The sequence below is a fragment of the Acomys russatus genome, chromosome 9 (assembly GCF_903995435.1).
Source record: "Acomys russatus chromosome 9, mAcoRus1.1, whole genome shotgun sequence".
NCBI classification, from domain to species: domain Eukaryota; kingdom Metazoa; phylum Chordata; class Mammalia; order Rodentia; family Muridae; genus Acomys; species Acomys russatus.
In genome coordinates, this window is record NC_067145.1 from 58,378,379 (window position 1) to 58,405,711 (window position 27,333).

At 44.0% G+C, this 27,333-nt stretch overlaps 1 protein-coding gene across 1 annotated transcript in view; it reads left to right on the forward strand.

The window, feature by feature from the left end:
- Positions 1–27,333, forward strand: part of Prkcq (protein kinase C theta) — a 132,221-nt gene that overhangs the window by 29,369 nt on the left and 75,519 nt on the right. The window contains exon 2 of the mRNA XM_051151438.1: positions 25,629–25,763. Coding sequence (XP_051007395.1) covers positions 25,646–25,763 — 118 coding nt within the window. The 5' untranslated portion in view covers positions 25,629–25,645. The remainder of the gene's footprint in view (positions 1–25,628; positions 25,764–27,333) is intronic.

A 27,333-nucleotide genomic window follows, 5' to 3' on the forward strand; every position in this document is an offset into this window, starting at 1 on the left:
ACACACACACATACACAAAATGAGGCAAAGGGTTCACATATGGGATGCTAATTCCCTTCCCTTCTCTTCCCATAACCTCCCCTCATGGATGTCCACATGTGCCTTTGAAGGCCAGAGGACACTTTGACTGTCATTTCTCAGACCGCACCCATCTTGGGTTCTGAAGCAGGTTCTCTCCCTGGCCTGGAACTCAGCAGGTAGGCTAGGCTGGCTTTGCAGAGAGCCCCAGAGATCTGCTCATCTCCAGTGCTAGGATGAGAAGCACACTGTCATGCCCAGCTTTTTGTTGTTGTTTTTACATTGGCTCAAGAGACTGAAGTAGGTAGGGTCCTCATGCTTGCAACGAAGTGTTTTACTGACCAAGCCCCATCCTTTCTTTCTTTTCCTAAATTATAAGTTTCATAGGGAACAGGGTGAAAATACACTATTCTCACTTCCCTATGTCACACTGTAGTGAGGATTCTAGAGTCACGGCTCCGCCCCTATCAGAAAAACGCAGTGTACAGAATGCATTGTGGATTGCACACTTACATAGTAGCTTTTTGTAAGAGAGGAGGCTGACCCATCTTGGGCTACACCAAGATACTGAGGTCAGGCTAAATGAATCAGATTAGCATGCGAGAAACCAGTTTTCCATTATCTTAATTTGTTGTCCTTGGCCTAAGTTAATTGGAGTTAATCACTATAGACTTAATTACAGTGCAACACAGCATGCTGATAACAACATCTTCTGCTGTCATTGCAGTGTTAGAATGGACAAGTTGGTACCTTGGCTGACAGGGTGACCGAGTCTTTACAGAAGTAAGCCTGCCTCATGAGTGATGCTAATCTGGTTGGAAATCCAAAGCCCACTTTCCACAATGGATGCCAAGTGGCAGGAATTAAAACTCCAAGTGGTGACTCTAAGACAAATAGTTTACCTTGCTTCTGATTAATTGTCCCCACTGTAAAACTACATGAAAATTGTATTATATGTAACCTTTTGGTTCTTGTGTGTGTGTGCAGGAGCACATGTGTACACATTCTTGTGTGGGTCAGAGGTCAAATTCCGTTGTCTTTCTTCAGCTGTTCTTCACATGATTTTTTGAGACAAGCTCTCTCACTGAGCCTTTGTTGCTATCCACCAAGCCCATAGGAGCCTCTTGCCTCAGCCTCCCCATCTCTGGGATGACAGAGACCAGACATTTTTATGTGGGTGCTGGGGAGCCAAGTCAGGTACCCATGGTTGTGCTGCTGGCACTTCACTGACTGAGCCACTTCCCAAATGTCTCCATCCAGAATTTTTCAAAGATGGTCATTTTGCCATCAGAAACTCAATGATATCATCTGTTTGTCTTACCTGGGGGTGGGGGTAGAGGAGACAATGGTACTGGATTTGAAACTGTGTGCAAACTGAAAAAAAAAAAGTGTAACCTTTACTGCTGAGACAACCTAAGTATTTCCTACAACTGGGAGTAACACCTGCTGTTTGTCATTGTAGTTGTTTTGGTTTTTTTTTTTTTTTAATTTTAATTTATGTGCATTGGTGTAGGGGTGTTAGATTTTGGAGTTACAGACAGTTTTGAGCTGCCATGTGGGTGCTGGGAATTGAACCCAGGTCCTTTGGAAGGGCAGGCTGTGCTCTTAACCACTGAGCCATCTCTCCAGCCCCTTCTTTTTGTTTTTTGAGACAGGTTTCTTTGTGTAGCCCTGGCTGTCCTGGATCTCATCTTTTTGACCAGGCCGGCCTTGAACTCAGGGAGATTGCCCTGCTTTTGTCTCCCACGTGGTAGGATTATAGGCATGCACCACTGCTTCCTGGCTATGCTGTTGTCCTCAGTCCCGACAAGCCTTCCCAGAAGACAAGAATAGCAAGGTCGCTGTCAGTTCAACTGAGAATGATACAGTTGATGAGTTAGAGAACCGAGAGTGATGGTGCTTGTTTGTCATCCTAGCACTGAAGAGACCAAAGCAGGAGTCTTTCAACTCTGAGTCCAACCTGGGATATAAGAACTTAAACCTAGCCTGTGCTGCATAGTGACATAGGAATAAAGGGGTTTTACGTGACGGTCCAATTTTGTGAGTCACCACGTAGTTGCTGGGAATTGAACCTGGGTCCTCTGGAAGAGCAGCCAGTGCTCTTAACCGCTAAGCCACCTCTCCAGCAATGGTGCATTTTTGGAATTGCTGGGCTTCAGAGGCTAAAGTAGGAGCCTCTCAAGTTAGAGGCCAGCCTTGGCTAGTTCGTAAGACCTGTCTCAGGAAAGAAAAGGCTCAGGACAGCGGTGAGAATTAATCGAAGAGCCTGGCTTGTGTTTCTGATCCTCGGTGTTGTTTCTTCCATACCAGCACCACAGCCCTACTGAGTGAGTATTTCTGAGGAGTAGCTACACGGGAAGTGAGTAGCCTTGTCAGCAAGCCTGCTTTGTTTGGAGGAAGTTCACCTGATCACCGATGACAGTGTTTTCAGGGTCTGAAGGTGTGTGTTTGCTTTAACTCGTGAAACCACAAAGTAGCGGTTAGTTTCTCTCTCAGTAGATATGAGTGACAGGAGTTGATGCTGACTTTAAAATGCCCATGCACTCTTATTTTGAGGGTCTACCCGGTGATTTAGTCATGGTGTTGGTAGCTAGTCAGTATGAGTTGGCTTTGAAGGTCATACCTCTTCCCTTACGATCAGCAGCTTATACAACCTGGAACTGAAATTACATGGTGAGCTGGGTCCTGCCCTTGGCCCTAAGTGGGAACATTCTTAACTGCACAGAAGATCATAAGATTATCTAGAAGGATAAAGAACAAGACCACATCATCCCATATTCCGTAAGAATTCATCCAAGAGGGCCTTTCTACCGCTGGGCAGGGGACTAGCCACCTGTCGTTCTAGGGACTTTAGAAATAGAAAGCTCACCTGCAAACAAAGGTGAGCACAAGACTCTCTGGCCACTGTCGGTGTGCGAGCCGTGAGAGGGCTTTCCTCTCCGGTAGCCTCCAGGACATTGCCCACTCTCACCCTTCAGAGCCCCCCACAGTGTTTGGACTAGCTCTGCTTCTGTCTTGTGTTGTGTCTCCTGTGAACTCATTTGATAGAATCCCAAGGACCAGAGAGTCTGGGGAGGGGGGGTTAGGGCAGCGGGAGAGGGGAGGGGCGGGGAGGGCGACACACAGAGTGAGATCCTCATAGTGATGGCAGATTTCACCATACTCCCTTTCCCCATTTTTTTTTTTTCTTTCACCCAGATACAAAAGGAGCCTGGCCAGGACTCACAGACAAGGACAGATATCTGAGTTTGTGTTCTTCTGCCACTGGCGAGAATTTTCACATGCCCAGGCTCCACCACTGTGACATTTATTCTTTCTTTTTCTTTCTTTCTTTTCAAACGTACACACAGCAGGATGCAAGCTTGCCCTGTTACCCAGCACATGGAGATACAGGAACTGTGGGGCTAAATGAGAGCAGTACTTCAAAAGCGGGGTGGAGAGGTGCCCCTGCTTCCTGCCTGCTCTGAGAGCTACACTCTCTCCAGAGGAGCCCTAACTGGGGCTCCAGAGAAACTCACTCACGGTGAATTTTTTCAGAACCTTAAAGAATAAGAAGCTAGTGTGCATGTGTGTACGTGTGTGTGTATATGTGTGTGTGTGTGTGTGTGTGTGTGTGTGTGTGTGTGTGTGTGTGTGTGTTGGGGGATTGAACCCAGGGCCTCTGGCATGCTAGGCAAGAACTCTACCATTGAACTGTATCCACAGTTCTGATTTTACCTTTTTTTTTTCTTTTTAACTTTGAGACAAGGTCTTGCTATAACTCCCAAATAGGCCTTTGTGCTAGTTATGATTTTTTTTCTTTTGTCAAATTAACACAAACTAGAATTACCTGGAAAGAGGGAACCTCAGTGAAGAAATGGGCCCATCTGTCAGTGGGACACATTTTTGACTAATGACTGATGTGGGGGGACACCCAGCCCACTGGAGATGGTGTTTCCACTAAGCTAATGATCCTGGATTTACGAGAAGCAAACTAAGCAAGCCACGGAGGACAAATCAGTAAGCAGCATTTCTCCATGGTCACCAGTTCAGTTCCTGCCTCCTGGTTTCTCCTCTGCTTGAATTCCCGCCTAAACCTCCCTCAAGGACCATGATTAGGACATATAAGCCAAATGAAACCTTAACTCCCCAAATTGCTTTTGGTCATTGTCTTCTTATAGCAATAGAAAGTGAACTAAGACACCGCTAAACTTGTGGTCCTCCTGCCTCAGCAACTCCTGTCCCCCAGTAGCCAAGGTTACAGCACTGTGCCTTCTGGCCTGCACAATGATTTTGTTTTGCTCGGTGGAAACCTTCTGAAGTGTGGCCTGGGATGTGCATTGTCCGTATTCATAGATTCCTTACGTCCCTATTGCATTCCTGAGAATACCTGAAGAAGGTACGGCAGAGATAGCCACTATGAGCTTAGGTTACAGAGGGAAAAGCAAGCAAATGGCCTTGTCACAGCAAATCCAAAGCTCATCTGGTCTCTTGGCACCCGCCCCCCCCCAATTACTTCTCCAAGCTGTAGAAGACGGAGAAATGCGCCTGATAATCGACTGAATTCTATTCAAATCCTGCTCTTGCCTTGGGAAAGCTAGGCACTCTGATTGTGTAGATGCTGTGCTGTTGTTAATTCTTCATGTCTTTATGCTTTGTCTTGGAGCATTTGTCAGTTTGTATTTGCTTACATTTGTTGTGTGTGTGAGTGTGTGCACACATGTGTGTGCCATGACATGGCATGAAAGTCAGAGGAGAATTACAAGTTCTATCCTCTACTTTCTGGGTTCCGGGGACCGAGCTAGGATGGTCAAGTTTGATGGCACTTGTGCGCCTTTATCTACTGAGCCATCCTGCTAGCTTCTGTTTGTTTTGATTCCACTGGAATGCAAGTGTATGAAGGTGGCGTCCCTATTTCCTCAGGTGTCTGCCATAGCCCATACTCAGGGTATAACTCTAGTGTAAATGTTGTCTCTGAACACAGTCTTTCTAGACTGTTTTTAGAATCTAGAATATGGTGCTGTTTTCCCAATTTGTCATCTTCCTGTCGGAGCATTAGCCTCAGAGTCACAGAGAGCTCAGCTCCTGCACCTAGAAGGTCATACCCTTCAGGTGCTGGGAGGAAAATGGACTGGAGAGGTAGATCTCTTCTTCATTTTATAATAAAGAAGCTGGACCTCAGAGGTAAAGTGACTTTCCTCAGTTTACCCAACTCTTCATTGGGCTTTGCAGTGGCCTCTTTCTGCTTTAAGAATACATGAGCGTGCCCTACAGTCAGAGCCACTGTGCACCCGTGTAGCTCTGGCCTTGCCTCTGACCATCAGGAGTGACCCTGGGAAAGTATGTGGCTGTTTTCCTTAACTTCCCCCTCCCTCTCTGTTGTACATAGTGTGCATGCGCATATAGAGGCTAGATGGTAATTTTCAGCATCTCTCTCAATAGCTATCCACGTCAGTTTTTGAGACATAGTATCTCACTGAACCTGGGACTTGCCAAAAACTGCTAAGCTGGCCAGCAACCCACTTTCCTCTGTCACCTCTGTCCAGAGATTAGAACTGCACACCACCACATGCAGCTTTCAGGCACGGCTTCTAGAGACAGAACCGAAGTTCTCACACTCACCCAGCAAACAACTACTGTCTCAGCCTTTTTCCCAGCCCATGGCCTGCAACTTAATGGAGCAGAACTGCTTCGAGCTCAGCATTGTAATAAATTCATGTAGCAATGACCTAGAGAGTGGGAAAAATCATTTGCAAGTTAAATATGAATGTATTTTGGAGAATGTGCAAGGAGCAGATATTACTCCACTTGAAAAAAGAAGCCTTGGAGGTGATTTTAATATGTAACACCGACATGAGAATAAGTCAGGGAATGTGGGCTAACAAGGTCTGAATCTTCACAAAAGACTAATAGCTTGTAGTATAGAGGAGAGTTTTTGTTTATGCTTTTTTAAAAGTACATAAACAGTAATAATGAGAATGACTCAACTTAGATATGTTAACATTCATCTCAGCCTCACCAGATTTCCACTTTTAGAATCACTGGGCTACTGAACTCTTAGGTTGATGAAAGTCTGGGAATTGGTGGCAGTGGTACTTGGGCAGTGATATGAACATACCAGGATCTTTGAATAGTGCACTTCAATGGTAAAAGTTCATGTCTAGTGTATGTCACCAACATAAAACGTGTTAAGTATAAATTCACTGCCCTGACAACAACTGCTGCACAGAGACTGTTGGCCATGCTCTTGTGTCTGTGTAAGGCGACCACAATCAATGAGTCTGGAGACTTGGAGAAAGAAAAGCTAACTGGCGGAATTGGGAGGGTATTTATTATGGAGAAACCTGGGTGGAACAGCATGCCAGCCCTGCACGCACTGAGCGGATCCACAGCAGAGTCAGCCCCTGAGGGAGCTTTTCAGCACAGCGTGAGGGGACAGAGCCAAGATCAGTGGGAATAATGGACATTTCAGAATAGCAAAGAACCTCTGACCCTCCTGGGGGGCTGTGATTAGTTAGTAGAGGACCTTGGTCACATTCAGGGGACGACGGAGCAGCGAAGCAAAAACCTACATTTTAAAATGATGACTGACTATTCTGGGGACCGGTGAACTGGTGCAAATATGTCCTTATTTTATTTTATTATTTATTTGGGTTTATTTTTTTTCGAGACAGAGCTTCTCTGTTTAGCCTTGACTGTCCTAGACTCGCTTTGTAGACCAGGCTGGCTTTGAACTCACAGAGATCTGCCTGCCTCTGCCTCATCACGTCCTGCTTTGTGAGAGCTGTTCCCAGTGTCCTTCCAACTGAGCAGCTCTACTAAAGATTGGAATGGAGGAGTTGGACATCACACCTCCCAGTGGCAGCATTTCTGCTAAATGTTTCTCTCTGCTAAAAGGCCACTCCAGTGTAGAGTGGACACCCACCGTCTGTATGAAGTGTGGCTTCCCCAGCTCTCCCACCAGAGTCCCAGCAAGAAAGCAACTGGGTGTGGGAACAAATAGGTCAGTCCTGTACACTGCCTCCATACTTAACCATGGGGGCCACCTGTGTCCCTTCACTCGGGAGCAGCAACAGAATTCTGGGAAAGAGGAGTGTCAGCCAGGTGCTAAAACCAAAGCCCAGGAAAGAAGCCGGAGCCACGGTCCCAGCCTCATGCTCCTAGAGGCAGTGAGCAAATTACTTCTACAGAGAAAAATACCCCCTCTTCCTGATTTCTTCCTATTTTGCCTAAATCCCAGACTTCCCATTTCTATCACCTGACTTTTATTGCCACATCCCCAGTGAGGGAAACTAAACTGCAGAAGCCTTTGGGGAAGAAGGGGTACAGGGAAGGGCAGATGCTGAACCAGAGAAAACTGGTTATGTGTGTTCGTGCACTTCCTGGATGTCTGCTGCCAATATCTGAAGACAGGGTGTGGCTTCGTCCTGGGGAGCAAGCGAGGTGACAGTGTCTCGGGAGAACACTGAAGGAACATGAGATAAATAATCATCGCCACAGATGAAAGTCATCTTTTAATCACCATGCCCCCGTCAGAAGGAACAGCAGCTGCAGAGCACACAGTGGGGGCCCAAAGAGCCTGACAAAGGGCTCAACCCAACTCCCTCGGTAGGATGTAATTAAAAATAATTAGTTATAGAGTAGCACTTGGCTTACTGAAGATCAAATAATTGTGAGCTTCCAGAATAGACCCCGAGGGAGGGAGGAACATTTGTAGCATCATGCCCGGGGGAGCCTCTGCGGCACTTGAGTCTCACTTCTCACTTGGCTGTGACACTGTGCAGAACCGGGCAGACAGCTTCATCTCTCTGAGTCAAATTCTCTTTCTCCATCTGTAAGACAAGGACCAGAGCATCACCTCAGACATGCTACAATGCGAGGGCACTAAAGTGGGGGACATAGAGAATTCCTGTGAATACCCATCAGAGTTTTTAACCTCTGTCCTCATAATTCTTTTTTAGTCTCTGTTCTCATAATTTTTTTTCCTAAAAGGTAAGTTAGGGTATAGATTAATAATACAATTCTTTATTGGTTTCAATTGTTCATTAGAACGAGGTGAAATGTCATTAAAAAAAAAAAAAAGAAAAGAAGGAAAAAAGTGAGTGCCCGAGAGGGATTATTTTCATCATGTTGGCGGGCCTGCCCACACCAGGCTGCACCAGCATCACTTTTGGCGCTGGGGGTCCTGCACTGAATAATGGAGAAAGTTGGCTGAGCACTAGTGTGCTGGCTCTCTTGGCTGCGCATGTAATGTGATCTCTCAAACCCCTTGCTCTGACTTGCCCACAATGATACACTGTAACTTAGAACCCTGAGCATAACAAACCCTTTTCTATGAAGTTGCTTTCGTTAGAGTGAAGCTGCTTTCGTTAGAGTATTTCATAGCAGGGGAAAGGAACAAAGACCCATATCCGTGAGCTACAGTGCACCTGCCATCTCCTTTCCTCCTGGTTCTCCCCCAGGAAAACAATCTGTAATTTCAGGGTTTTTCTGTTTGTTTTGTTTTGTTTTGTTTGTTTGTTGTTTTTGTATATCAGAAAAGCATCTGGTTTAGTACTGTCAGCTCTGAGAGTGGAAATGAGCATAGGACATAACAGAGGGTTCTTTCCCCAGTCCCCACCCATCCCCATCCCCCCACCCCTCCACCCCTCCAACCCCCCCACCATCCCCCACGTAAAGATCCAGTCTCAGACTGTCAAGGTAATTGCCAGTCTTTATTAAGGCAACGCAACACCGCCTCTTGAGCATTTCAGACAATGATAAGGCTGGGCCAACCTGCAGGCTGTATCTCAGCAAGGCTGGGGATCCTGGCCATGAATGTGAACGGAACTGGTACCCAGGGTCAGCTGAAGGCCAGCAGGATGAGAGGATTGTGTCGTAGGCTATCTAGGCCATCGCACACCCATAGTAGAGGACCACCAGCCACACCTACTCTTGCCTTCTCTCCCTCCGTTCGCTTGCTTTCTCAGCTCACTCTCTGGGCACCTCTCTAGTCCTTATCCCACCGCCACCTTGAACCCCACTGGCTTTCCATCCTCTCCTCCTATGGTTCCTCTGTTTAAAAAGAAAGGAAGAGGGGAGATAAGCCACCCAGTGATGACACGCCCAAGCCCTAAGTGGGATGTGGGGAGACTTGTAGGCACTATAAATCCATTATAAACACGCCGCAAATGTTTTCCTAGCACCAAGTGATACTTTAAAAACTGACCGCACATGAATTCAGCATTGTGGGTGACACTGCTATGGGGAAATATATTTTCTGATTTGAGTGATTTCAAATTGATGACTTTGGGTCTCCGACCTGGAAATTTTCCCAGTGTGAGGCTTGGAGGGTTCTTCGAATCTGACCTCTAAGTGCGTTGCCTAAAGTGCTTTCCACACATAAAACTCATGATGGATTGACATTAAATCGAACAGTGGTCTGTCAAATTACTGACACTATCAAAACTGGGGATCTTAATGGGTGCAGTGTGTGAGCTGGCACCGGGTAAGCAGGTTTCACAGGGGGAGCAGGGCAGAGCTGGGATGGGAGGGCTTGGGCCATGCTGCTTCAGCCTCAGCAGAAGCTGCCGCAAGAAGGCTGAACTCCCAAACATGCCATTTCTCTCTTCTTTCTAATGGGAGCAGTCCGTTCTACTTGACAAAAATGGCTCAAGATGAGAAGAACTTCCCTTTTGTCTCCAGCACCAAAATAAAAATAAATAAGTTAAAATGGCCAAAAAAAAAATCCCTTTTGTTATTAAAAAATGGCTTAAATATTATAACAATGATCACTTTTTTCAATGACTTTTAAGTTAGCACACAAAGTAATGGGTTTCAGGAGCATATTTTCACATATATATATATATATATATATGAAATGAGTTTTGTTCTTATTTGTCCCTCTCCTCCCCCATCCTCCCTAAGTCCTGCCTGGCAGTTCCCTTCCTCTTCCCAAAGAAGACACTGCTATTTGCTTTCACGCCACAGGAAGTCCAGTTATTCTTCACACAACCCCACCCCACCCCACCCTCACCACCTTCCCTCCCTTTTGATTTCTTCCTCAAGTCTCCTATCCACTTCTACTTTCATTCCCTGTACACACATACATTTATTCTAATTATTTTTAAGAATCAGAATTGTGAACGCTAAAAAAAAATAACTTAAAAACAGCCGGGTGTGGTGGCAGACACCTTTAATCTCAGCACTTGGGAGGCAGCAGCAGGTGGATCTCTGAGCAAACTAGCCTGTTCTACAGAGTGAGTTTTACTTTTTATTAAATTTATTTATTTATTCACTTTACATCTTGGTCACGGCCCCCTCCCTCCTCTGCTCTTGGTCCCACCTTCTTCCCCCTTCTCCTCAGAAAAGGGGAGCGCCCTCCCTTTACCAACCCACCGTGGCGCATCAAGTCCTATCGGGTCTAAGCACACCCCCTTCCACTGAGGCCAGACAAGGCAGCCCAGTTAGGGGAAAGTGATCCTGAAGCAGGCCAGCCCCTGCTCCACTTGCTAGGGGACACACATGAAGACCAAGGTGCCCATCAATTACAAATGTGTCGTCGGCCTAGGTCCAGTCCACGTATGCTCTTTGGTTGGTGCTTTTATCTCTTTATGCCCCTAATAAGCCTAGGTTAGTTGACTCCGTTGGTCTTCTTGAGGAGCTCTTGTCCCCTCCCAGACCTTCTGTCATTCCTCCCACTTTCCCACAAGACTCCCCGGGCTCCGTTTAATGTTTGATTGTGGGTCTCAGCATCTGTTTCTATCATTAATAGTGTCAGGGGTTGGCTCTCTCCTATGGGGTGGGTCTCAGGTTGGGCCAATCATTGGTTGGCTGTTCCCTCATTCTCTGTTCCATCTTTATCCCCACACATCTTATAGGCTGGGTAAATTTTAGTTAGAAAATTTTGTGGGTAGATTGGTGTTCCCCCTCCCTCTACTAGAAGTCCTGCCTGGCTAAGAGGTGGCCACTTCAGTCTCCATGTCCCTCACAGCAAGGAATCTCAGCTGGAGTCACCCCCATGTCCTCCCAAGAGAATACCTTGTGGTAGGTTTCCAGCTTATCTCAGAGATGCCCTCCCCCCTTGGCTTCCCTTCTCTCTCCTACTCTCTTGCCTCCCACCCCTGTTCTCTCCACATCTGATCTCCACTTTCATTCCCCTGCCTGCTCCCAGTTCCCTCTCCTCATCCACTTCTGATATCTACTCTATTTCCCCTTCCGAGTGGGATTCAAGCATCCTCCCCTAGGTCCTCCTTGTTGCTTAGGTTCTTTGGGTCTGTGGATTGTGGTATGGTTATCCTGTACTATATGGCTGATATCCACTTATAAGTCCATACCATGTGTGTCTTTCTGGGTCTGGGTTGCCTCACTCTGGATGATCTTTTCTAGTTTCATCCATTGGCCTGCAAATTGCATGGTTTTCTTGTTTTTAATAGCTGAGTAAAATTCCATTGTGTAAATGTACCACATTTTCTCTATCCATTCTTTGGTTGAGGAACATCTAGGTTGTTTCCAGTTTCTGGTTATTACAAATAAAGCTGCTATGAACATAGTTAAGCAAATGTCCTTGTTGTGTGGTGGAGCATCTTTGGGGTACATACCCAGGAGTGGTAGAGCTGGGTCTTGAGGTAGAACTATTCCTAATTTTCTGAGAAAGTGCCAGATTGACTTCCAACATTGCACAGGAGACAATTTCCTGAACAGAACACCAACAGCTCAGGCACTAAGAACAACAATTAATAAATGAGACCTCATGAAATTAAAAGGCTTCTGTAAGGTAAAGGACACCATCAATAGGACAAAACAGCAGCCCACAGACTGGGAAAAGATCTTCACCAACCCTACATATGACAGATGGCTAATATCTAAAATATATAACAAACTCAAGAAATTAAATACCAACAAATCAAATAACCCAATTAAAGTGGGGTACAGAGCTAAACAGAATTCTCAACAGAGGAACTCTAAGGGCTGAGAAACACTTAAAGAAATGTTGAACATCCTTAGTCATCAGGGAAATGCAAATCAAAATGACTCTGAGATACCATCTTATACCTGTCAGAATGGCTTAGATCAAAAACTCAAGTGACAGCACATGTTGGCATGATGTGGAGCAAGGAGAACACTCCTCCGTTTCTGATGGGACTGTAAACTTGTATAACCACTTTGGAAATCAGCATAAGTTTCAGGACAGCCAATGTTATGTAGAAAAAACACTGTCTCCAACAAAAATAAAGAAAATAACATCCACCCAAGATAACATTTTAGTCCAAATTTTCTTCCACTAAGACTTACACAAGTGTCTTTCAAAATAAGATCATATTATAATTACTAAGGCTAACATGTCTTTGATCTAACCATATTATGTAAATATTTTACTTTAATGAGTCATAATCAGTCCATAGTAGAATATCCCATTGTAGTGCAGACTATAATATGGTTAAGCAATACCCTGTTTTTTGATATTAAGGTTAGTGCAGTGTTGTTATTATGAAATAATTCTGCAATAGGCATTCTTCTAGGCATATCTCCATAAATGTACATCATTATTATTTAACTATATTATTTAAATTATCTAACATATATTTTCTCTCCTTTTTCGAAGATTTATTACTCTTATTGGTTGTGTGTGTGAGAGAGAAAGAGGCAGGTGTATGGGTAGTGGGCAAGGCCAGAAGAGTGTATCAGATCCCCTGGAGCTGGTGGTACAGGCAGCTGTGAGCCACCCCTTGCAGGCACTGGGAACAAAACTAAGGCTCTCTGTAAGAACAGTATGTGTGCTTAACAGATGAGCCATGTCTCCAATCCCCATATTTTCTCTTATAGAAATTATACACATCCCTTATGGCCAGATCTGCTTCAGAATCCATATATCATAAAGATGATAAAACTATACTTTATACATTACCATTAAGCAATATACATGGTCATATTAATTATTATGTTTAGTAGAATATATGTCTCCTATGTAATTTTGCTACAAATTTAATTTGCATCACAAGATTTTTTTTCAATTTTCAGAGCTTTTTATGTTTTGGAATTGTAGAGATACTTGACTAATTTACATATTCTTGATGTCTAGTAAAATTAAACTCTTTGTTCTATTAGCTATTCATATTTTAAATATGTTGCCTGTGTTGGGCTGGTTCTATACTTTTCTTAGGGTGTTTGTATTTTTACTGATGATTAAGAGGTTTCACACATGTGTCAAGCATGTAGTCACGTGTTTTACAAAGATATGTCTGTCATTTAAAATGCTTTGTTAGTGTTCATCACAATTGGCTTTTAAAATGGTGCTGACATTTTTCTTTATGGACATTCCTATGGTGTCTCATCTGGCAAGTTCTTCCAAGTTCCACAAGATTCTAATCATTAATCTACATTATCTAGTACTTTTAGTGGCTGGCTGGTTTCATTTTACATATCTTCTATCTGCCCAAACTTTAATTTGATGTTAGCTTTGATACAGGCTTCAATCAAAGGACATAGTCCCAGTTACTAAACAATTTTTTCCCTTTTCCACTTACTTTAAGCATCATTTTCTTTATATACAGAATTTATGTACACATATATACATATCTTAATCTGCTTCAGGATCTTTTATTTTGTTCTGTTTATCTGACCTCTTCTCACATCAATTCTACACTATTTCATGAGTACATAGAATTTTCTCTGTCTATAAGGACTGGTGGAAAGAGAGGATGACTGGGTGGAGCACATAGGAATTTTAGGACAGTGACACTGTTCTATATGGATTCTGTTGTTGTGGGAACATGACCTTATTTGACTATCCAAACCCATAAAACACCAAGAATGAACCTTATTGCAAACTGTATTTCTATGTGATGACATGATGGAGACAGATGTTCCACTTGGTTAGGGATGTGGATCTGGATGTGGGGAGGCTGTGTGTGAGCAGAGCAGGACTTGTGAGAACCCTCTGCACTTCTCTGCTCACTTTGTCTACAAACGTGTTCCGCAAAATAAAGATACAGTAAATGAAACAAATGCCAGACGGTGCTGCTGAAATCATGGCTTTATTCCAGTGAGGAATATAAAAAAGGCAAAGAGAACATCAGCTAGATTATGTTTTAGCAAGAATTATGATTCAAATACTATATTATTGTAGAATATTATTTCTCTCAAACTCCATGGTGAAGTACCAAGTTTTTCAAATCCTATTTCCTATGAGAGCTCAACTCTCTTTGTTTTTTTTTTTTTTTTTTTGGGGGGGGGGCTGGTGTAATCAATGTCATACTTTAACCCATGGCATTGGAGGTTTTAATCCATCTTAGCAGGGAGGGTCAAAGTTGAACAGTTCACATCACTACATCCAGGAAGCAGAGAACAAGGTCTGGAAGGGGCCAGACTTTCATGAGACTGACTGAGCTGGCCCTGAGGGTGAGCAGCACTAACCTGTGGAGGAGTGAGTCCCATCATTCAGCCATCTTCATGTGTGAGTGATGTCTGCACAGTAGGCCTCAGTCAGTGGGAAGATGATGGGCTCTTGGCTCCTGCCCCCACCTCCATCACAGAGTAGATAGCTAGCATGGACGTCTTGTGTTGGTTTCTCTGAGTTTCAATCCCATTGTCTGGCTAGTCTGTTCTATGAGAATCCAGACCGGACGACTACTAAGGGCCTTTTAATTTTCAAAATGGGAGAGAGCTTAGGGAATCTCTATCAGATCGAGTCACTGCTGTCATAGTTTGAGTTGGAAATGTCCCTCAGTTCTATGTTGTGATGAATATCCCTCAACAGGTATGAGTCGCCCATGGACAAAGCTTCAGTAGGAGGAATGGCCAGATCAGATTTACCTGTGGGCACATGGAGGATTTTTCTGATTGATGTAGGAGGCCCAGCCCACTGTGGGTGGCGTGACTTCTTTGGCTATATAAGAAAGCACCAGTTTGTCCGTCACGAAGCAGCACTTCTCCATGACTTCTGCCTCAAGCTCCTTCCTTAATTCCTCCCTTGACCTCCCTCAGTGATGGCCTGTAGCCTGGAAGTGAAAGCCAAATAAACCCTTCTTTTCCTGTCACAGCAACAGAATGAAACTAGAACAGCTGGTAATGCTAACTAGGTAGGCTGGGGAGCCTTTAAGGGGGTGCGGGGGCGGGGGTCATCACTTAGATCAGCTGTCTCAAGGTTATACCTCATCCCTCATTCCTGTTGTCTCTACTTCCTGGCCTGCCGTGATGACAGTGGCCTCTGTCATGTGCCTCCACTGACATGCACTGAGTAGCTCTGCTCTCCCTCCCCCACTGTGATGGGCTAACCGTTTGTGAAGCTGTAAGCCGTCATGGATCATTCACCCTCTTGTCTCTGTCCAGCGCTGTGGCCAGAGTGGAAGGAAAGTAGCTGGTACAGTTGCTTTATTGTGCTTGCTTCACCTATTCACTTGTTCACTGCCACTGTGTTATAAGCAATCCCTATGATCTTCATGCACCCTAGACGAGACGGGAGTAAGGGAAAGAGAGACGGACACGTTATCCTCATTCCCTGCGCCACCTCCTCACCGTGAGCCTAGAAGTCACCAAACTTGAAGTGTGCTGGGAGTAGAGAAAAACAGCCCCGGGGAGATGGTTCTACCATGACCGCTTTGATAACACCGATTTAGAAGTGGCTTCTCCTCCTCAGCTGTACTGGCATATTTAGTGTATGGTGCCACCCTGAGCATTGTGGGTTGTTTAGTGATATCCCTGGCCTTAACCTATAGCCAATAGCACCACACCTCTCTTTTACGGCAGCCAGGTCTAGTGTCTCTAGACTTGAGCAAACGTCCACTCAAAGTAATGACACGTGGTTGAGGAGCCCAGACTTAGAATGTTGTAAGATACAGGCACTGTGCTGGATCCTGTGCAAAATAAAAGTAGGATGATGCAGGGCTCACCTTGTGTGGGTTACTCAAGTACAGATTCTATACCTAGAGTGGCCATCAGGAGAGCCTGGGGTTCAGCTGGTGAAGCCCCACAGTTTGAATATAGCGGGTCCAGAGGGTTAGAGACTTAACAGGTGATGCTGGTATTGGAGGATCCCCCAGGAACACATCTTAAGTGTTAACCAAGCTTCTGGCTCCATCCTTCATGGTTGCAGCACCTGCTGCTGCTGTGGTTAAAAATACAGTCAGACTAATTCCTTCATTCAAACGAATTCATATTTTGTATGTTATAAATTAGGCCTCAGGGGCCAGTGAGATAGATAGCTCAGTGAGTAAAGGGGCTTGCTCCCAAGCCTAACTACCTGAGTTCGGTTCCAGGACCCACGTGGTAGAAGAGAAACAACTCCTGCAAGCTGCAAGCTATCTTCTGACCTCTACCTGCATACTGTGTGGTACACGTGCCCCTGTCCCAATCCTCACCCCACACTTGCTATATGCACAAATAGAAAATTAAAATGTCATTTTTAAGTTGTTTTAAAAAGGAATTAGGCCTCAATCAACTGATGGTCAGCTCACAGTTAATGAGATGACAGAGGAAAAATAAGTAGCCGTAAGTAATGGATTTTATATAATACATTAATTTTGGCCCCCTTCTAAATTAGCAAGCCAGTGGCAGTGAACAGGCTAACCCAGAAATGTGAATGTTACCTAATTTTATAGTTTACATGGAGTTGAAACTTCAAACTTTGACACTAGGTTTGGTTTCTTGTTTGTTTTTGTTTTCATATTTTATACATTTCAGTATAAGGACAAGAGATGGGTAATTTACATGGCCCCATGCACACACATCTAACCATATTTCTTTCCCTTCTACTCCCCTTCCCTGGGACACCTGGTCTTTGTACCTGCAGCATCCTTCATGTGAGAGACGTGGTCCACATCAGCATCGTCTGTCCACACTAGCCCACACAGGTCTCCACCCAACACTATTTTGCACAAACCATCAGTTCATCTAAGGACAGCAATTTCCGCTCAGTGTGGTGATGATACCACTGAACACTGTATTTTCTCTGAAAAGTGTCACACACCCTCAGGAGGAAGTGGGGTGTGGTGTTAGTGCAGCTGTAAACACAGGAGTGTTTTGCCATTGGTGTATCCTGCAGTGACAGCTCACTCTGCTGTTTCTCATCCTGTCTGTGGCACCACGTCACAGCACTCTGCTCAAAGGACACGAGACAAAAACATGAAGCCCTGAGTCTTAGTGCTTCACCTCCTGATCCCCTCCAGGAGGAGAGGCCAACCCCAAACTGAGGTCTCAGCTTATCTGCAGCTAAGACTCTATCACATGCTTGAATCCAGTACAGCCCCTTACAGCCCAATTGGTGAGTTAGCCAATGTTTATTAAATGAATGTTTATGTCACCCCATCTACTTGGCCAGTAGTTTAGGCTTATTCTAGGCTTCACAAACTGATTAACAGTGTGAGTTGTTACATTTTCATTAGGAAATACTTCAAAGGACATATGGGGAAACCATAACTTCCTTCGCCACTGGCCACTCATAAGCATTTTCCGTGGATTAATTCTGTGAATCTTCAGAACATGGACAGACCCAACCCCTCAGAGACTCCTAGGAAGTGGGTCTACTATATGCCTCATTTTGCACATAGGAGGTCATAATCACAGAGTTTCAGATGTTTGCTTAAGATGCAGCGTTGGAATATATGGTTGACTTTATTCTTTGGTGGTCTCATTTGCAAATTAATGAGCACCTTCATGTTTTCACTCATCCCATGGTCCCCATGCCCATTGTATATTGCCAAGGAAATGTTAGATGACAGTGAAACCCCATGCGCAGGGCCTTTGGCCTCAGCTTCTTATCAAGGTACCCTCCAGGGCCCATGCCCAGTTTTGGCTCACTGGTACAGGTGGTGCAGTTTTCTTCACCAAGCACTAGCTTATCAGGAAGAAGAGGGAGAAGTCACACTGGTCCATCAGGAAGATGGCAGCATCTCAGAGGTAGCTTTGGGGATGCTAAGACAATAGCATCATAGAGATCATCTTTTCAGGGACAACTTGACATGTGGAACAGAACCTTACATTATGTCTGCTCCCTGTGAAAGGCAACACCTTTGTGCCTGCCATTCCACAGATGGGATTTCTGGCTTCCAGCATTTCTCTGGGTTTAGTCAGAGATCCAGTCTCAAGGGGAAAAGGCAAGAGGGGGATAGAATAGGACAATGGACATCCTCTGGCCTCTGGACAGGTACACAGTCACATGGACCCACATACACACATGCTCATAAACCACACATGTATATACCCCCCATACACAAACATATACATGACACACAGATACAAAAAAAACGTTGCATAAGCATAAAGTGAAAATTATGGGTACTAAGCATGGGTTCTAGTTTAATTGATAGTGTTTGGTTTTATCTATAAAATAATAATGTTTCCAGTACTTAGTGCTCAGTGTTGGGAAGATAGACATGAGAGGATATTAAAAACAAACCTCAGATTCTTTTTTTAAAGTAGCCATTGTCTTTCTTTTCTTTTTTCTTTTTTTTTTATTTTTTACATATACATTTATATTATAGCACATATATACAATAAACTACCTTCAGCAAGAAGAACCATGGAACAATCAGGAATTATATAAATGTTACATTCTTAGTGTTTTGCCTACTAGCATTTGGCAGCCTTGAATAAAATATCTTTTCTATCTTGGTGCATCTAAAATTCTGAATGTAAATCAGTATCTATCATATCTTGTCATTATCAACTGAAAACATCTATCTAGACCTAAAAAATCTTAACTCCTAAACAGCTAAGCTTCATTGTAAAACTAAATTATCTGGTCTTCAACCCCATCAGAGACTTGAGAAGGGATAAAATTAATTACCCAAGTATACAGGAGGTGCAAAACCTCAGATTCTTTAAGGGTCTGGAGTTGGGAGACTTTGTTTCGCCCCCCTCTGCCCTCCTCCAGTCAGAGCTGCCCTGAAATTTTCTTCCACTAGTTATATGTGGCAGAAGTATGTTGACAGAATCCCATGCCTAGCCTTGAGAGGCTCAGCAGTGCCCTTCCCTCTCACCCTCTTCTAGAGCACCTGCCATGGAGACAAGCCCAGGATGCTTCTAGGAGGATGTGGGATCTCAGAGAGAGAAGCTGGGCTGTCCTAGCTGTCCCCACTGTGCCAGCTCACATGCCATAAGATGTGAGCTGTCCTACTGAGAACATTTCTAATTCATGGCAGTTAATTGTGAGCAATAAATAAATGGCTGGTATTTAAGTCTCAAGGTCATTTATTGTGAGATAAAAGGTAACTCACACAGCAGGAAAGATGGGTAAAGCACAGATGTGATCTTCATGGGACTCAAAGGAGACACGTAAGCTTACAAATCCTTATTTTGCTAAGTATATTCAGTCTCCCAGGAAAGAATCTAGTGATGCAGGCCTGCAATGCCGGTTACTCAGAGATCACAAGTTCAAGATGTGAAGGAATCCTTAGATTAGTCTCTAGTGCTACCAACAAAAGGGAACCAAGCATACCACTTAGTTTTATCATGAGTAAGATTGCAGGAGTGAGGAAATGAAGTTAGGAGAGGGAAAGATGTCTTAATTAACCAAACCATAATTGGAGCACTTGAAGGATAGACGAACAGAAAGATGGCCACCGTGCATGGGCAGCCACTGTGCCATGGGCATGGATGAAGACATGCAAACTGGAATAGTGTAAACAAGAGCCCTCAAGATGGACCCAGGGCACTCCCAGCAAGCAGAGATGTGCAGGTAGCCTGGGACTCCTAGAGCCCTGCTGTAAAACAGCACTAATTAAACCCAATGCATAAGGCTTTGATTTGAAATGCTGTACTAAGAATTATAATTTGGGTTTGGTTTGGTTTGGCTTGGCTTGGCTTGGTTGTTTTTCAAGACAGGGTTTCTTTGTGTGGCTCTGGCTATCCTGGAACTCACTTTGTTGACCAGATTGGCCTCAAACTCAAGAGATCCACCTGCCTCTGCTTCCCAAGTGCTGGGGTTAAAGACCTTTTGCCACCACTACCCAGCTAGGAATTATGGTTTAACTCAATGAAGATTCACAGAATTTTCTTAGGCATTGGGGTAATTTAATCAGGACAATGCTTTTGTGGCTCTATCCATGTAAGGTAGGACTATGGTCTACATCTTAATATGTCAGTAAGCCAAGAACACAGGTCACAGCCAGGAAGGCATATAACCTTAAAGGCCACTCACACTGGCCTACTTCTGCTACGCAGGCCCTACCTTCAGGAGGCTCAGTGGCCTTCAAAATAGTGCCACAACCTAGGTACCAAGTGTTCAAAATATAAGCCCAAGGGAAACATTTCAAAGCCAATTATAACAATCACATTTGGCTGAGCAATTATACTTGGAAGTCAAATTCTTCTATTACTTCACTCCCAAGGTCACCTCTAATTTCAGTGCATTTTCTCTTTTGTATGTTAAACATTTCTGAGGCAAGTGATAACTGTTGTATTTTGTGTGTTTGGTTGGTTGGTTGGTCATTCAAGTGGTCTGAGTGTTTTGAAACAAGTTTCAGATAACCCAGGTTTGTCTCAAACTTACAATCCTCCTGCCTCAGCCTCCTGAGTCCTGGGAATATAGACAAGTACAACCATATCCAACTAGGCTACTGTTCATTTTTGATCTTGTTTAATTTTTCTCACTCTTCCTCACCACTGAGAATCTCCAACTAAACTATAGCAATGAAATATTGTCCATTTTTTAGATAAAATTTATGCTGCATGCTAGGGAGTCGGCTCCGTCAGGAAAGTGTTCGTTATGCAAGTGTGCGGACCTAAGTTCAGATCCTGAGCACCTAGGGAAGAACTTCAAGCACCATGCCTATGTCTGTGATCCCAGTGCTAGGGAGACACAATAAAGGAAATTTCCAGAGCTGGCTGACTAGCCAGTCTAGCAAAATTGGCGAGCTCTGGGCTCTGGGTTCAATGACAGATCCTGTCTCAAAAAAATTGGGTAAGGAGCAATTGAAGACAACCAACATCAACTTCTTGCACACACACACACACACACACACTAGAGAGACAGACAGACAGGCAGATCAGAGACAGAGACAGAGACGGAGAAAATGTAATTCTATCCATTGAGCTCACAAGAATTTGCAAGTTTCCTTTGCTGTCCACTTCCTTTACAGCTCCCTGTCGTTCCGTTTGAATACCACGTGTCTTTATAGGTAAAAGAAATTCATGAACGAAATGCCAGAATTCTTAGTTCCAGTGACCTACCTAGCTCTGTATACCGTCAAATCTATAAGCCAAAGCCACATGTGATCACACCAAACACTAAAACGACTGAGCTCAGGAGAGGGAAGATCCTTCAGAAATTTTGAGTTTATATAATGATAGTTTTTCAGCTGTGATAGAAAAAGTGTAGAAGCTTGCATGGGTGGGCTGCTATCTATCATGATAAGTGCTAAAACAAGATGGTTGTATCAGAGAGTAGTAAGTCATACACGAGAGATATATGTAGGGTTTCGTGAGGACATGCGAGCAAAGTGCAGATGCAGGTCACATAATTCCGCCAAGATATGCCCCTAACAGACCGTTTATCCTCTCCTCCTGCCCTATATGATACAAATCAATAAAGAAGAGGGAGACTATTAGAAATATCTATCAGAGTTTTACTACTAATAACTAACATTTATTGAGAGTTTACCGAGTGCCAATCGCATTCAAAGCATCTTTCGTATGTTTGCCCATCCTGTACTCACAGCCCTTTGAGAGTGCTAATGGTAATAGCGATACTTCCAAATGAGCAAACAGGCTAGAGAGATTAAATAACTCCCAGAGCTGGGCTCCAGAGAGCATGGATCTTCTCCAGTGACAAGTGCTGGGAAAGTCAGATGCCTTTGCAAAATAAAAGAAACACACAAGAAGATAATACACACTCACTGTGTGTGTCTGTATGTGTGTAATTATTAAAAACATGTATAAAGTATATATTATCTGATATATGTTGAATGTCTTTCCTATATTTCATACAATATGTAATAGGATATGTTATATATTATATTATTACAATACACACATATGTATGTGCTTTATATACATACATACATACATACATACATACATACATACATACATACACACATACATACACACACACATATCTATTGTGATTCCCGTGCTGGGGAGACACAATAAGGAAGATGACTGGGGCTTGCTGACCAACCATCCTAACAAAATTCACACACACACACACACACACACACACACACACACACACACACACACTCGGAGGATAAGATATGAGAGTATCTTAATAAATCCATTCACTCTTCTTCAGGGACAAATAACAACACAACTTCAGTTTGCCCTCACATAGAGGAAGACTTGGTAAGTTTCTATACATGAGAACATTGACTTACTTTTGTACGTGGACCTGAGCCTCTCTTCTGAGGTTGGGATGCAGCCCAAGAACTTAGCAAGAGAAACTCTAATGCATCCCACTGGAGGCCTGTGTGTGGCCACTCGACACTGGATGATAGTTTGAGACTCAGTTTTAGAAGTGGCTGCAAGGCAGAAAATACAACATTTTACTGCCCAGCAGTGTCCCAAGGAGGCCACGGGGCCCTGAAGAGAAGTGTAAAAGGAAGAAACTAGAGACCGAGTGGGAACTTCAAGGACAGTGAAGGTGCAGAAATGCAGGCTGGGATGAACTAGGAAGATATTCCAGGGACAAGGTACAGTTTTCCACAAACTGTAGAGCCACAGAACGGCTGCCACTCTGCACAATCCCAAGATGATTTGGGCTGCCATGTGGAGGTGTCAGGGAGGAGTGAGCGAGGTCCCACAGGGGTGGCGATGTAATCTGCTACAGTGTGCAAAGAAAGCGGGATTTAGAATTAAGCTTTGAAGAAGGGGAAGGAGATGGGACAGAGATCATGCAAATAGGTTGCGAGGCAACAGCAACAGGGGGACATCAAAGCAGAGATCCAGGCTGAGTGTCATGACAGCACTCATTGAAATGGAAGAATAAAAGGGGCAAGATATCTGAGCTGGGCCTTTAATGCCGGTATTCAGAGAGAGAGAGGCAGGAGGGTCTCTGGGCTCTAGCTTAGCCTGGTACATAGTGTGTTCCAGGTTAGCCAGGGCTATATAGTGAGGCCCTATCTCAAAACACTTTTTCTTTAGTTAAAAGAAAGGGAAGGAAACAGTTTTGAACAGGAAGATGGCATGGTCCTGATGCTTCTTGTTGGGCATGTGTGTGGGTACATATGGAAACAGGAGAGACAGTAGATGCATGACCGTATTGCTCAGCTAGCTATACAGGAGGACTTGGTCCTTGCCCTGTTAGAAACAGCTTGGCCTATCAGTCATCTTACACACACATACACACACACACACACACACACACACACACGTGTTGACTTGTAAGACTTCTGTGGATGGTAAGGAAAGATGAAATTGATTAATTGACATTTACAGCCCACCAAAGAGAACTTTGCAAGTCCAGTCCTCGGGTCTCCTGTATCACCTGCACATTTGTTTGTGTACAGCAAAGTCTGCTTTCTATTTTAATACCCAAGAGAATGCTTCTCTTCTGGCCATGAGCTCTAAGGCCCAAAGGGAACTCAGGAAACTTCTCTATGTTAATTTCATCCTCCAGTATTTAAGTCACAGACCTTCTTTATTCTTGACATGTGTGTCCACAGGGTGCCTGGTCTATCTTCTAGATGTCAACACCTATGCCTTATCATGTCACCATGACCAGACCATTGGAAAGGGACCCCCTATCAAGGCTGGAAAACAGACACTAGTATTGAGTAAAAATGCTCTGGGTGAGGACGTAGAATAAATAAATCTGGGGAAGTCACAAATTTGCATCCTTTTTAAAATTAGAAGTCTCTGCTACCTACGTAAGGTCTCTGTGGTAGAAACCCTTCCATACTGTAACATGAGCCCTGGCAGACCCAGAGACGTCTATTTCTGTGATGGATTCAGTTTGAGCTGCTGCTGCCCAATTAGGAGCCCAATGTGGAAATAGCAGCGCACGATGAGTCACCAAATGTCAGTGCAGTAGTAACTCGGGCTTTGTGAGTCAACGGTCCCTCTAGATTCAAGTCAAAATGACCTTCTTACCTTTACTAGTATACTGTGAACTAGAGCAAGGTGAGAAGAATGCTTTAAGATAATGCTTTGTTACTGAATACTAGATAATAGTTTTCAGATCTATGAGAACTTAAGAAGAGGCAGGCAAAAAGGAAGTGGAGCTGGGGAGACCGGCTCAGTGGATGAAGAGTTTGCCCCACAAGAACAAAGACAGGGGTTCAAATCTCCAGCACCTGTGTAGAAGCTAGGCAAGTGTGATAGAGATAGGGATTCTAGGGCAAGCCAGCTAGCTAGACTTGCAAGAATTAATAAGCTCTGGGTCGAACCAGAGACCCTCCCTCAACAAATAAAACGAAGAGCAATCGAGAATGACACTCTAGGGCTGGAGAGATGGCTCAGTGGTTAAGAGCACTGTCTGTTCTTCCAGAGGTCATGAGTTCAATTCCCTGCAACCACATGGTGGCTCATCACGATCTATAATGTGGTCTGATGCCCTCTTCTGGCCTGCAGGTGTACATGCAGACAGAGCACTGTGTACATAATAAATAAATAAATCTTAAAAAAAAAAAAAAAATGACACTCTAGGTCAGCTCCAGGCCTCTACATGGGCATGCACACAAAAGTACATGTACCCACACACATGTGAACATGCATGCTCACCACACACATACATATATTCATGCGAGAGAATAACTAGCAAGGAAAGGTACTTAGTTGGAGTCAATGGCAGGACAAGGAAATGGAGCAGCAGATGGGGATTCAGGCTAAGGGTGCTGAAGAGATGCATCAGTGGTAAAGAGCACATGCTGCTCTTGAAGAGGACCAGAGGTGGGTGCCCGGCACTCACAACAAACGGCTCACAGCTGCCTATACCTCCAGCTCCAGCTTCCAGCTTCCTTGGCTATGTATATTCATCCACACATATACACTGATGCACACACACATAAAACTAAAATAAATCCTTTTTTTAAAAAAGGAATCATACCAGGTCTTAAAATCTGTAGCCAACAACATGATAATTTCCATCAAAAGCTCTGAGAAAACATTAAGAACAGTGGCATTTATGAAGTACTTTGCCTTTAGGATGAGACATGCTTATACAGTAGTCAGTGGCCTAGAGTTTTGTTTTAAGTGGTTCATATCATTTAATAGCTTAGTTGCGTATGTCTGTTTGAGTGTGTGTTTGTCTTTGACGAGCAAACCATATTGAAAATATCCAAAGTAAATACAGATCAGCTGCTAATAGCTGAGAGCCAACTCCATGACACATATAAATAGACCACGTAAGAATGTTGTGGTGTCATGTTTAACTGGTGTGACTAAAATAGACTCCATTTTTATAAACTCCCTTTTGGCACCTACTTGAAGAAACAAAACCTTGAAAAATGCCCACCTTGCTATGTAGCTATCAAATATGACTGTTAGACTGAGCATAATTAACTCTTAGTTCTCACCATGGAGGTTAGCTACAGAATTTCTAAAGAGCCCTTCCCTCTGTGGGCCAGTCTGCAGAAAGGGAAATAAACCCATTTGTTCAGATGGATAACAGGACCATCGGAAGCGCTGGCTGTCTGAGATAAAACACTACATGGAAATGAAACACTAAAAATAATATGTCTTAGTGTCCCATACATACCGTGTTTGTCTTTTGTCAGTTTTCTAGGGAACAACCATGTCACCGTTTCTTCGTATTGGCTTATCCAACTTTGACTGTGGGACCTGCCAGTCCTGTCAGGGGGAGGCTGTGAACCCCTACTGCGCTGTGCTTGTCAAGGAGTATGTGGAATCAGGTAAGCTAATTGGGGTCAAGGTGGGGAAGGAAGAAGAGGTGGCTAGGCTAGGCAAGAGTGTTGAAGACAAGACCATCCATGACCTTCCAGGACATCTGGTGGAACGCAATGTCACAGTTTAGGACACTGGTGCCCAACAAAGGCCAAATTCTTCCTTAAGGACCCAGGGATAGTCATGGACTCTGGCCAGATCTACTTCACTGTGTCATTTTTCTTATATAAACAAAGATAAGGAGAATATGACATTAGGGAAATTAAGTAAGGAGTTGACAAAGAAGAGTCTACTGAGGTGAAGCATGTCATGCATTACCTCTACTGATAACTAACTTACTGTTTTCAGTGCCCATAGGTAAGTTAAGCCTGACTAGACCCAGAACTTGGAATCAGCTCTAAAGACTGCTTGTTGTGTCATTGCCTTAGCTCAGCAAGTTGGGAAGAGTCTTTAATCAGCTCGTATTCTTCACAAATGAAAGACCATTCCTGTTTCATTAACTGTGGATATATACAGGCAATTCATGAGGAGGAGAAAATCTGGATCCTGTACCCAGGACTGATTTTGTGGGTTTAAAAAGCTCTGCCAAAACAATCCCATTGGGTATGGAACTCCTTGATGATCACGCTCTCTGGTTTGCACCCCTACATTTAAATATTAAGTCTCTTCCAAAGGAAAGACAGGAAACCGCTTATCCTAGGACCTTGTCAACCTCAGTACCTTATCCTGTATCTCTGTGCACAGACATGTAATTGTAGGAAGGTATCTCAGTTCATTTATACACACACACACACACACACACACACACACACACACACACACACAGAGTACTTATGGAGAGCCACTGTGAGGGCCCTGGAGCTAGAGCAGACAGAAAAGCACACTAAAGGTGTCCATAAAGAGGGCTCCCCCTCTAGGGTTTCCAGGCTCACAGAGCAAGACAGGCAACAGGCAACGGTGTGGTGTCATGACAACAACAAGGCTGAGATCATATAGCAAGGAAAGAGGAAAAAGGGGGCAGAGACGGGAACGTTGTTCTCAATGAGGTGTCGTTAAAAGGGTGTCTGCCAGGAGTTTGGATCACTTGTGCCTACAAGAGAAAACTGAGACAGTGCATTGAGAGCATCCAGCTAGATGCTAGGAACTCTAAATTGTGGGGCTACAAATTCTATCATGTTGCGCCCTCCCCATCCCTATGTTCCTTCATGCTCACCTCATCCCGCTAGCTGCCCCGGAACGTCAAAGCTCAGGAGCCGGTCTGGACACTCTTGGTTTCTCTTCTCTCCAGAGTTCTCTACTGTCTTAAAAGTGAGAACGCAGCTTGCCCCCACCCAAACGCTTTCAAATGTCAGAGACAGCTTTGAAGTGTAAAATGGCGTTTTTCAAAGCTGCTTTTGGCTTAATGGGTCCCATAGATCCAGTTCTTTTCCCAACCTTGAGGCTCACTGACATTTGTCTCCTGCCGATCTTTTTTTTCTTTTCTTCTTTTCTTTTTTTCCTTCCTCTTCTTTTGGCCTTGCTTTTGAACCTGATCTCATCAGCCATATGGATCAAAAGACCCCTGTCAGAAAAAAGCAA